Below are 11,471 nucleotides of genomic sequence, written 5' to 3'. Positions count from 1 at the left end.
GTCGGTTTCCCCGGTGGCCCCCGCGCCCGACCCGCCCCGCCTCAGCGGGCCTGCCCTGTCACTGCGGCTGCACCGGCCTGCTGAGGGGCTGCACTGCACCCGCTGGGCCTGGGCCAGGGGGCTGGGAGGCTGGGGGCAGCCTTGTCTGCTGAAAGGACGTATCTGAGCAGCCTGCTCAGGGGAGGCAGGTCACCGTGGTCTGGGCAGCTTCAGCTTTGAGTGTGATTGCTCCCTCCGTGTAGAGACAAGGGCCTGTGCTGTCCCTGGCCTCCCCAGTTGGTCATGCCATGGAAAATTGCTGGCTTCCACATTGGATTTGCACAAACCAAGCTGGAAACTGGGTCAGAAATCTTTCTGGTTAAACAAATTATATTTGTCTGAAGGGCTTGTTTGGTTTATTTTACAGCTTGCCCTGTGCTCTCATGAGTGTTTAACTAACATCTCTTCTGTTTCAGTTCTGCCACAGACCCCCTGTGAAGGTAAGGATGTTAAAGACAAACTTTCTACTGCACCAGCTGCAACTTAGGAGTGTAAAACTTTCACTTGCAGGAATTCAAAAAAAGAAGCTGATTTAAACACGACACAGGCTCGTGTGAGGGACCTTGATGCTCAGCTAAATGTGAAGGAAGCTGACTTGGCAACAGCTGTGAATGAGAACAGAAGTTTGGAGAATGAACTTCGTGAAGTAAAGGATCAAGTAGTCACTGTAAGACTTGTTTCTTGAATTTCAACTGTGCTTTTGTTTCTGAAGCTTTTGCCTGTTTTTCTCCAACTAGTTATTTAGGTTTAAAAGCAGGGAAATGCTTATCAATGGCAATGTTAGATGGACAAGACAAAAAGATTTCTGTAATCTTTCTATAAGCAAATGCTATTGATAATTGGTCTGTTAAAACTTCCACCTGTTGTAGGTACCTTTAATTCTATTCTATGACCACAGTATGTAATGTTCCATGTTCTAAGGACAAAGTAAATTGAAATGTGTGGTACTGCTGTAGCTCCTGTAGCATTCTCTAATGTGTCCACAAAGAGCATTTGATGAACCCTGCTTCACTTTGCTTAAATCTAGGTATAATAATTAGCTCCTGGCTACTTTTTTTCTAAGCTCTTGAGCTACCAAAATGAACTCTGAGTTGCTACTCCATCTAGACATTTCATGTTTTAATGTGATCATTAAATAAGCTAATTTCAAGTGCTCAGAACAAAAACTTAAACCCCAAACTTGTATGCTTAAAGAAGCACACTCAACACTCAAAGTTTATAATAGTTTGACAACACAGTTATGCTATATTTGGAGGATTTAAGTTTTTAAGCATAAAACATTATATTGGAAGTCGGGGAGGTGATTGGAATACCTGGTGTTGTGAAGGGAAGGAATGTATATAGATAGTACAATTGATTCATCAGAAATGTACTTTGAGGAGTCAAACTTAGCTGGCAGGATTAAAGGCTACTCTCTATTTGACTGGCCTACATAACAATTAGGGTTCTTTCTGTTGCTAATATGTTGGATCCTGCTGAATTAAGCATGTGAACGGAGTAACCAGCTTCACTTAAGCAGTATGTTTTGATTGCTGTGGGAATGAAGTGGAATGACCTGTAGTAAGTTGATTGGTTTAGTTTGGAGAAATGGCCTCTTAATTTGAATACCCAGATGTCTCTCTTTTCTAGCTGGAGACGTCACTTGAAGATTCCAAAAAGCATCTCCACAGTGAAATGTTGAGGAGAGTGGACCTGGAAAATCATGTGAAAACTTTGCAGGAAGAAATGTTGTTCCAGAAGCGCCTTCATGAAGATGTATGTTTTGGCTTATTAACAAGGATTTTTTAGTTGTCCATGATCCCTGGATGCACTTTAAAGCAATGTTAAGTTGTGCTTTTCCTTAAAACATGTAACTAGCTGAGTGAATCTATGGCAGTCCACAAGCCAATAAAATCCACCTAACTAGGAAGACTTCAAGAAAGCACACACCCTCATGTTAACTGGCATAGTACCAATAGGTATCTGGAATATGTGATAATTTTTTCAGGCTGCACTTCTAAAAGTAACAATTCCAATATACTACTCTGTAACTGAGTAGGCCTTACATTACAGCTAACTTATTCCAGAGGTTTACTAGAAGCCTAAAATAATTGAAGTTAAATCTCCTTTTATAAGCATCTTATGTTCCCTACTTAACACTTACCCAAGGTGTCTGGTAACCTCTGAGAAGTCAGTACACAGAACTAAAAAACATGTGAATGTAAGCCAGCTTCCTTCTGTAAGTAATCTGTGTGTGGCTTAAGTGACAGAGAATTCCAGTTTCTCTAACCAACTGCTGTTTTTGAATAAACAAAGAATAGATGAAGTAACAGTACTTTGAGAAACTGAAGTGTTCACGCATGTGTTCAAAGTAATGAAAAGCAGAGAAATCAATTAATTCAAAGAATTAAGTCTTAGAATGAAATATCAGTTTAAGCAATGTGGCAGTGAGGAAGCAAAACAAGCCAGCACAGCTAGCAAGGTGGAACTACCTGACCTAATGGATGAATATCTAAGGTCTGAATAAAGATGAATTACCATGCAGTCAATAATAAATCTGCTTCAGTATTGAACGGCTTGTTAAGCTGGTACAGGAAGTACAGTTTCAAATCAAACTGCATTGGCTTGCTTATTCTCTGAGAAATTTATTCTCCTAGGAGCTCAAGGAGGCAAAAAGAGTCCATGACAGCATGGTAACAGAGGCAGTATCTAACCGTCAGAGAGAATTTGAGAGTAAGCTCTCAAATGCTCTGAGATGTCTCAGAAAACAACAAGAAGAACAAGTTCAAGGATACAAAGAGGAGCTGGAACGAACATTCAATGCAAAAGTGAGTCTGTGAAAGATACCAACAAAGCTTAATTTCTCTGCACCATTCTATGATTGAAGTCACACTAGCATAAATGGTGCTGAGTGACACTTTTAGTAGCATGGCTCTACTTCATCCTTTCTTGGAATGTCTCAAAATTGAATTGCTCTAGAAATAGCTGAGTGATTCTGCTTATAGAACTTCTGGGAAAGATAATAGTTTAAGTACACCTAAGATCCTGTAGCCTATGCCCATGCTTTGACAAGCAGCTCCTAAATATATTCTCCATTGTTTTTTCTAGAGAATCCATTTACTTCATGTCTATACAAATCTTCATTCATCTGTAATTAGAATATCCTAATCCAGCAGTTTTCACTACCTGATTCCTGTAGTTTTTTTCTGACATGAATATCAGACTTGTGTAAACCTTCCCAGAAAGCAATGAAAAATTTGCTGACCTGAACTTTACTGGTACCTGCACACTTAAGTAAAACAATTGGTTTCAGATGTAACAGCTAGAAATCACTTGGGTTTCTTATGTAAAATGTGGTCATAAGCAACTCATTACTAATGGTGACTTGTCCATAGATGGAGAATGCCCAGCAAATTGCAGCAAGAAATAGTGACTTTGCCAAAGCTGCTCAGGAGGAGCTGATGGAAACAATGCTGAGAGTTGATTCTCTGACATCTCAAGTTAGTCAATATCAAAGCCAGGTACTGTCTTTATTTGTATATCCTTAGAATAATTCTTATTTCTATACTAAATTTGAAATACTGGCCTCTCCTCTCTAATCTTCAGTTAACAGTTCAATTGATTTTTCCTCCCTTTAATTGCAGAATGTTGCTTTGGAGAGCAAAATAAGGGAACTGCAGGGGACACTGGATTATGACCGTGATTTCTATCGACGACATATGGCTGAAAAAGAGAGAGAACTGGCACAAGCCCAGCAGCAGGCACAAGAACAGCTGCAAGAATATGAGAATCTCTTAGATGTGAAACTGGCTCTAGATCTGGAAATAAATGCCTACAGGAAGATGCTGGAAGGAGAAGAACAGAGGTAGGCTATGACAAGCTCCTTGGGAAACAAAACGTACATATCAAGTATGTGATTAGTGCTGTCGTTTAGTTCTTCGAGCATAGTATTTCCTAGATGGTGTTTATATCTTATATCCACCACATGCTGTGGTAAGATGAAGTAACTTGATAAACCCAGCTGAAAATGTTCTAAGGTACATTAGACATCCCTTCCTAGAATCAAGACTTTCTCAAAGCTTTGTGCTGTCCTAGTGATACATCAAAGTCAGTGCTCAAGTTTTGTCAATGGAACAGGGAAATGGTATTACTACCTGGTGAGAACAACATGAATTCTACATGCAAAGAAGGGTAAAAGACTTTAACTCCTTCCACTTAAGATTGTGTCTGTAGAGACTTTAAAGGAACACTTACTGCACATGTGAATTTTATCAACATAAGGTTGCTCTGAACTCTAGGGCTGTCTTCTAAAGTTAACAAGCTACTGTCTTGCCAGGAAAAATAAAATCTTGTATTCAAGACTTCATGGAAAGTCTGGATATAAGAAATTGTTAAGCTTTATAGAAGTTGTTAGTTGTTAGGCTATAGTGGGCAGATAAGAGAAGAAACAAGTAGATCAGATACTTAGGTGAATGTTATCTGGCTCTCTTGTAGGCTAAACCTGTCATCCAGTCCACCTTCACACAGCACAGCAACCCAAGCAACAAGTCAAGGGCGACGGTTCCTGCAGGGGAAGAAAAGGAAAATGAAAGAAGCCAAAAAGAGAGGGCATAGTGCTGGATTTAAGACTGTTCAGCATGCTTCATCTTCTGGAAATGTATCTATCGAAGAAATTGATGAAGATGGAAAATTTGTCAGGCTTAAAAACAACTCTGATGAGGTACTTTTATTCATTTGATTCTGGCCTTTGCAAAATGTCTCTGAACTCACTTGTAGCTTAGTGAGAGATGTCAATAAGGAAGGATGAAGAGATGAGGGAAGAGAACTGCCAGATTAAATACTAAATGGGGACTTCTCAGCTAATCTGGCTCCTGTCAAGACTAGAGACTGATTTTTATTTTTTTTTTCATACTGTAAATGCTTTGTTCATAGGGGTTGTCTGGGAGGTGCTTTTGGGGAGAGATGGTTGTATGATTTGAAAATCTAATACCTTTAGTTGTTTCTCATCAGATTCAGGCTAGCACTATCAAAAGTACTGGTTATGCTTAAACTAATTAAGATGCTTAGTAAACTGGATAACAGCTTCTTACTACTTAGGAATACTTAAAGCAGCTAAAAAGGTGAACAGAGCTGATGGTATCTGATCCACATAGAGGGATTATCTGTCCAATTAGATTATTTTATTAGTCTAATCTGCAAATCCAGAGCTCTTGAAATTAATCCTCAGAGCTCCAAAAGTTTTGGTTGGCAGCTTGGCCACTTCAGCCAGAGATGCCTTAAACCTTTCAAGGCCACTGTGAATTAGTTCTCTGTGGCTCCAGTTTGTAGATGGGCATGGCCAGCTTCATGTATCAGAATCTCCCTGGTAAAGAGCATCATGACATTCAATAGAAGGCAAGAACAGATGTGCCTAAACTTGTGGACTGATAGTAATCCTAAGGAAGTACTGGGAGAAATCCAAGGGAGGCTTTAATAGAAAACATTTAAGTTTATCAGTTATTAAAAAAAAAGAACTCAAGAAACATGTTGTCTTTTTAATGGAAAAATTATCAGTTATATACCCTACAGCAGTGGGACTAAAACTGACCTGAGTCTGGGAAGAACCTTGTGCTTGTATAATATGGTGTTGGTGTGAAATGCTGAGAGAAGATTTTTGTTCCACAGGATCAGTCACTACATGGCTGGGTGTTAAGAAGACATCTTGGAAGTGTGTCAGATGTAACATACAAATTTCCTGCACAGTTCACTCTTCAGGCGGGCCAAGTAGTTACAGTAGGTAGAGGTTTTGTAAAACTTAATCAGAGCTCTGTTTTTGTTATGTTAGATGGCAGTAGAAACCTAGGTGATAAGGAAAACCATAAACTGGTATTGCAAGTGCCTAAATAATGAAATTCCTTATGTGGAGAGGGAAATGGAAAAAATCCTTGCAACTACTTGATCTGAAACATCAACTGAAGTTTCTATAATGCTAGATCTTGGATTAAACTTGGATCATCCCAGATTGGGATGTGTTGTTATTATGAACATAGTATCCTCTAGTTTGTTTTTGGGTTTCCCCTAAAAGTTGTGTGACAACTTTATTTGCTGCTAAAAGGTGTAGTCCACTGCAGTTCAGCTGAGTCCATGGTTTGTAATACTAACCTAATATTAGCCCTAAAATCATTCTCTTAAGTGCATTTAGATAGTGATCAAAGAGCTCTGTGCTCTGCAGTCCAAACTCTGTACAAGCTGACTCAAGAAGTCTGTGAGTGACCCCAGTTTAGAGGCTATCTTGTATACACAAATAGCTGCCATGAGTACATCTGTAACTGTGGCTTGGCTCTGAATCAAATGCTATGCATGTCCAAGCAAGGCTACTTCTACATCAGGTAGAAGCTCTTAACAGCCTTTTCTGCACTGTTCTACAGTCTTCAATTAAGAAAAAAAACATAATACCACTGTTCTTGCTAGTCCTGGAATGACCTAACCTGCCAGGTATTACAGTTCAGTTTCTGTCACTGGACATCTTTGGTATTATTTAAAGAGCTGTATATTGTAGACTGAATCCTGATCTAACTACAAATAAGATTCTTGAAGCTCATTCTGAATCTGTTGCAGATCTGGGGTGCAGCTGCTGGTGTAAGTCCAGGTCCTAGTGACCTGGTCTGGAAGTCTCAGAAATCCTGGGGAGCTGGCTATAATATTGATGTTACACTCATCTCAGAGCATGGTGAGGTAAGTGAGAGTAAATGGCTTCTACTGTCCTCATATTAAATTGTTTGATGTGCTTAATTTATGAGGGTTCTTGGTGGCAATCCTACTGTGTTCTAGGAACTTGCAGAGAGGAAGATGATGCAAGTACCCAGAGGAGAAGACAATGGTGAACAAGATGATGATTATGAAGAAATAACTGGAAGTGAACTAGAGTTTCCATCTCGGGTAAGCTGCTGAAGTTTAAATACATGCTATAAACAGAATAATTCAGTGGCCTTTTCTTTTAATTACTGTATGAAAATAATTCCCCAAGTACTATTCAAATCCTACAACTCTTAACATTTTTCTTGATATCAGACCAAAAGGAGAAGAAAAAAGAAATGTTGTTTGGTTTCATGATAGTGGTCCCTGTGGGCATCTTTAAGCAGGTGAGATGGTAAGAATCAGACTTGTCATCTCATAAAAAAAACTTGCTTCATTAAAAGCACTGCAGTCTCTTGTCCTGTGTAGGATGTAGCTTGCATGGCTTTGCATCAGAAGCAGAATTGGTGTTTTGCTTATTCTCTGGCTGAATATGATCAAATAGTAGCATTAATTGTTTTGTCTTGTATTACTGAAAAATACTAGCTTTAATGTCTGTTCCATCTAAACATCTGACTAAGAATAAGCTTAAAAGCTGTTACCCCAAGAACAGAATGCAAACATTAACCAGAAGTATTTATACCTGGGATGAAGTGATTACCTGATGCTCTAGTGTCCCTGATTTGCTCTTATGATATCTTGATTTCACATGTAAGAAAGCTCATATTTCCATTCAGGAGTATTAGAAGGCTGAAATCAAAGTTCTTAGTGTATTTATAGCTTAAGTCTTATTGATTAAGTAAATTCAAGCACGAGTCTGAGGCATTTCTGTTCCAGCTCATTTCCAGGAACTACTTTTTTACTTTGCACAGCAAAATAAGTATCTCAACCTTGTTTCAGTCATGAATTACTCACTTCAACACTTTCTAAGTGAACTTCTGTGCAGACACAGGTCACAGTAATAAAATTAACATTGTCAAATAGAAAAAGCAGTTACGCCTTCAGCAGACTTTCAACCCTTTGGCTACAACCTGAATGTTGTAATGCTCTATGAAGACTCTAACCTCTCCAAATGGCTTTTGAGTGGCTATATTACAAGTCTGAATGTTTGCACATTGGATGCTCCTGGTGTATTTTGATATACTAGTTGGGTATCTTTAATTGCTGAAGTAGTCTAAACCAGAACTAATATGAAGACTTTAAATTGTTCTTAACTGAACAATTATGGTCTGTACTTGACCTTGGAGTTGGTTTGTTTCTTGATTTGAAATAGCACCAAGTCCCATTTGCCAGTACAAATGCTGAGGCCCTAAGCCCAAGGGGAAGTCTACCTTTTTAAAAACTTCTGCTGACACAGCACATTGAGCTACCACAGCTTTTGCTAAAACTGATCCTACATAGTTCCAAGGAGGATTTGCATCTTACTGCACCAGGTCCTAAAGCCACCAACAATTCTTAATGTTTTCATAATATACCTGTTTGAAATCTTAAGTACCTTAGTACTGTCTTCCTGATGAAAATACACTTAAGAACAGGCAGTTACTGCCTGCTGCTTGGTTCTTCCCTTGTCCTTCTTTCAAACAGAAAGCCTGGGTAACTATCTATTACTGAAATACTATCTGGCTTAAAGGATGTTTATCAAAGTCTCTTGACTTCCATGCACATTCCTGTAATTTCAGTTTTTAATTGAAAGAGGATGAGACCCTGTTAATTAGGCTATTGAGAGCTTCTAGAATACTATTCTGGCCTTTGGCCTATTAATGCACAGAATACACCAAAATATTTGAAGTAACACTAGTGGAAGCTTTAGGCTTATAGAAAGGCTTAATGATCCAAACTTACCTTCATGTTTGGGGTAGGGCCTCTCCACAGTTTTAAAGGCTCTTTAGTTGAATTGACTAATGACATTATTTGTTTAGCAATCAGTGATGGAAAGCAAAAGTAACTTTTCTCTTTATACCTCTAATCTGTTCTATCAGCAACTTTACAGTAAAGTTGTCAACCAACTATGGTAAGAATCAATTGTAATACTTCCACTCCAGTGTTAATGTCATTCCTGTCTGATTTCCTGTCAAACTTCTGTCATTAGTACCTATATTCTTCTGCTGCAGTGATAGTACTGAATTAATGGCAGCTTATTACAAAACAGCTAACTTGCATGTAAAATTATTCAAAGAAAGCATGCTGTGCTTTAAAGGCAGGTTTTCTGTGGTTTTTGCTTCTGCTTTTACCATCCTAACTAGGGTAGCATGAATCTGCATGTCAGTTAAATGTTGATGCTTCAGTACTGAACTACTGAGAGGTGGCTTGACAGCCTTTCATTACGGAAGGCACAGGCCCATGCATTGCATGGAATCAACTTGCTAAAAGCTTGGGTTTTTCCCTCAAGCCATCTAGTATGGTTAAGGTATTGACCCTTGAAAACCTGCTTTATTAACTGAAACTGCAAAGCACTAAACTCTGAACACCTACATGAGGGTTAAGTAGGTAAGCAGCAATGAATACTGTTTGTACACATACTAATTAGCACTCGATCTTATTTCTACAGCAAAATGAGGATTCTAGCTGTGCTGTCATGTAATGTGGGCAAGGGGATGGTCATCTGAAAACACATCTCAGTTCCAGGTGACACAGACTGTGTGCTTTGGTATCTTCTGCAATATCTGAAGTTTGGAATTCACTTCTCCCATCTGACCTCTTGATAAGAAACATTGTCCAGAACATGATGAAATTTCCTACCTTCTGATACTGGGCCCTGTTCTTGGATTCACTGATAGAAAGAGCAGCAGAACACAAGCTCCATGTAAAGTTATTTTTACTTTAACACAAAGATTTGGTTTCTGTGACCTGCTGAAACAGAAGTGTATACAGTTTACAAAACTTAAAAAAAGTATGTCCTAGAAGGGTGCTAAATACTTGACTCATACTCATGAGCATGAGCCTGCCTCAGCTTTCTTAATATTCTGATATGGTGTTTCTCCAAAGGTAATTCTTGCTTAAAGCCTGAGTGGGAAACAACAAGGGTCAGTTCACACACTGGCTTACACCTTCAGCAAGTCTGAACTTGGTTGAAGTAGAAGTGTCCTGAGGAGAGCTGAGTGCCTGAAATGTCCTGATCATATCCTGATGCTAAAATATACTAAAACTGGTCTAGATCACTTGCTAGAGAACTTCCTAGAGTGAAACATTTTTAAAATTAAAAGCAAGCTGTAAAAATGTTGTCTGTTACTAAATATACTGTTCCTGTATTCTAGCACCTGGAAATGGACCAGTTTCAGTACTATCTGTTTCTAGACTTGGACAGATGAATCCTGTAAATGTGAAAAAGCATCTCATTCCAACAGAAAATGTACTGCAACTAGCTATTAGCACTCTGTTTGGATGGCCCCAACAAGCCAGCTTTCCATGGGACTAGAAAAACAACTGAAATATAAATCGGAACTAGAAACCAGTAATTGTTTGTAATAAAAGGTGCATCAAAAATATCTGCTCTTAGAATCCTTCTGTACTAAATTTCTGTGCAGTCTGCAGTGCTGCTTTGTGTATGTCTAGTAGGGCAGTTGGGGGAATACTGTCTCTTGGCCAGTATGTAATTTACTGTAACTTTTATAGCTCTGTAATCCAGGTAAAGCCTGACTTATAACCCTCAGAAACCAGGCAGTCAGCCTCTGGGGCCACTGCATTCAGTTACTCTTAGCCTCTTTTTCCTAAAATGCTCACCTGCTGGCTCTATGGTAAAGAATGGGCTTTCATGAGCCACAAAGTATTTCTCTTTAAGAGCATGAGGGGAACAGCTGAAGGGAGAGAAGCAGATAAAACTGAGGATTTCTCCAAGTGCTGGAATTTTTAGTCTGCCTCTTGCCTTGTCAAGGTATTCAGTTCTGAATTTAAGACCTGTTCTGTGTTAGGATGCAGTTATTAAGATAAAGCTTTACTTATATTAATGTAAGTTATTTGAAAATCCTACCTTTAAGACATCAAGACTAGATGCTGGTTTAATACGTGTGTTTTAGCAGATCTCAATTCTGATACATGATGGCCCTCATAGAAGGATGCTGCTACAACCTTGCTCTAGTTATCTTGATTTCTTAAACTTTTTATATACATGAAAAATATATTTATTAGTTAAAAAGCAGTCTTGGAGTTTAGTATTTGCAGGTTAAAAAAAATAAATTGTTCATTATCTTATTTGAGTGGCTCAAAGGATTTTGAAGCAATAAAAGTGTTTGCTTTAGGGAAGATTCCCTGGAGGTTTAGAAGCCTTCAGGAATATGCCATGCTGTCCTGTTTGTCACTCAGTTTGTCAAATAAAGTTAAACTGCTATGAACTTTGATTTAAGAGTCATCTTCAGTATTTAAAAAGCAACCTTTTGATAGAAAAAGGGATGGGTGGAATTAAGTTACACTAGTTAACTCTTTCATAGTTGTACAAGTCTTAAAAGGAAAGAGCAGCGGTACAGGATCTTGCTGAAGCTGGATTCAAGGCAGTTTGCCCATAAAATGTTGTGTAAAGTCTTAGATGTTCCTCTGGGGCTGCTGAGCTTTTTGGTCATTACTGCCCCTATATTTACTAAGGAAAACAGAATTAGTTGGGTTATCTGTTATCCTTCTATCTTCATTTTGATAGTACTTAAGATGCCTAAGTTTTTCCTTCATTTTTGGGCATGTTTTTTATTATG

At 38.6% G+C, this 11,471-nt stretch overlaps 1 protein-coding gene across 1 annotated transcript in view; it reads left to right on the top strand.

Moving 5' to 3' along the window:
* Positions 1–10,100, top strand: part of LOC104386032 (lamin-L(III)-like) — a 14,393-nt gene extending 4,293 nt beyond the window's left edge. Inside the window, 10 exon segments of the mRNA XM_009994565.1 lie at positions 550–706; positions 1,669–1,778; positions 2,660–2,846; positions 3,414–3,539; positions 3,663–3,883; positions 4,513–4,738; positions 5,683–5,790; positions 6,616–6,732; positions 6,829–6,936; positions 10,047–10,100. Coding sequence (XP_009992867.1) covers positions 550–706; positions 1,669–1,778; positions 2,660–2,846; positions 3,414–3,539; positions 3,663–3,883; positions 4,513–4,738; positions 5,683–5,790; positions 6,616–6,732; positions 6,829–6,936; positions 10,047–10,100 — 1,414 coding nt within the window.
* The last annotated feature ends 1,371 nt before the right edge of the window (positions 10,101–11,471 follow it).

The sequence above is a fragment of the Chaetura pelagica genome, unplaced genomic scaffold (genome assembly GCF_000747805.2).
Source record: "Chaetura pelagica isolate M959 unplaced genomic scaffold, ChaPel_1.0 scaffold222, whole genome shotgun sequence".
Taxonomy (NCBI): Eukaryota; Metazoa; Chordata; class Aves; order Apodiformes; family Apodidae; genus Chaetura; species Chaetura pelagica.
Note: the sequence above shows the minus strand (reverse complement) of the source record. Positions and strands in the feature narration are given on the sequence as shown.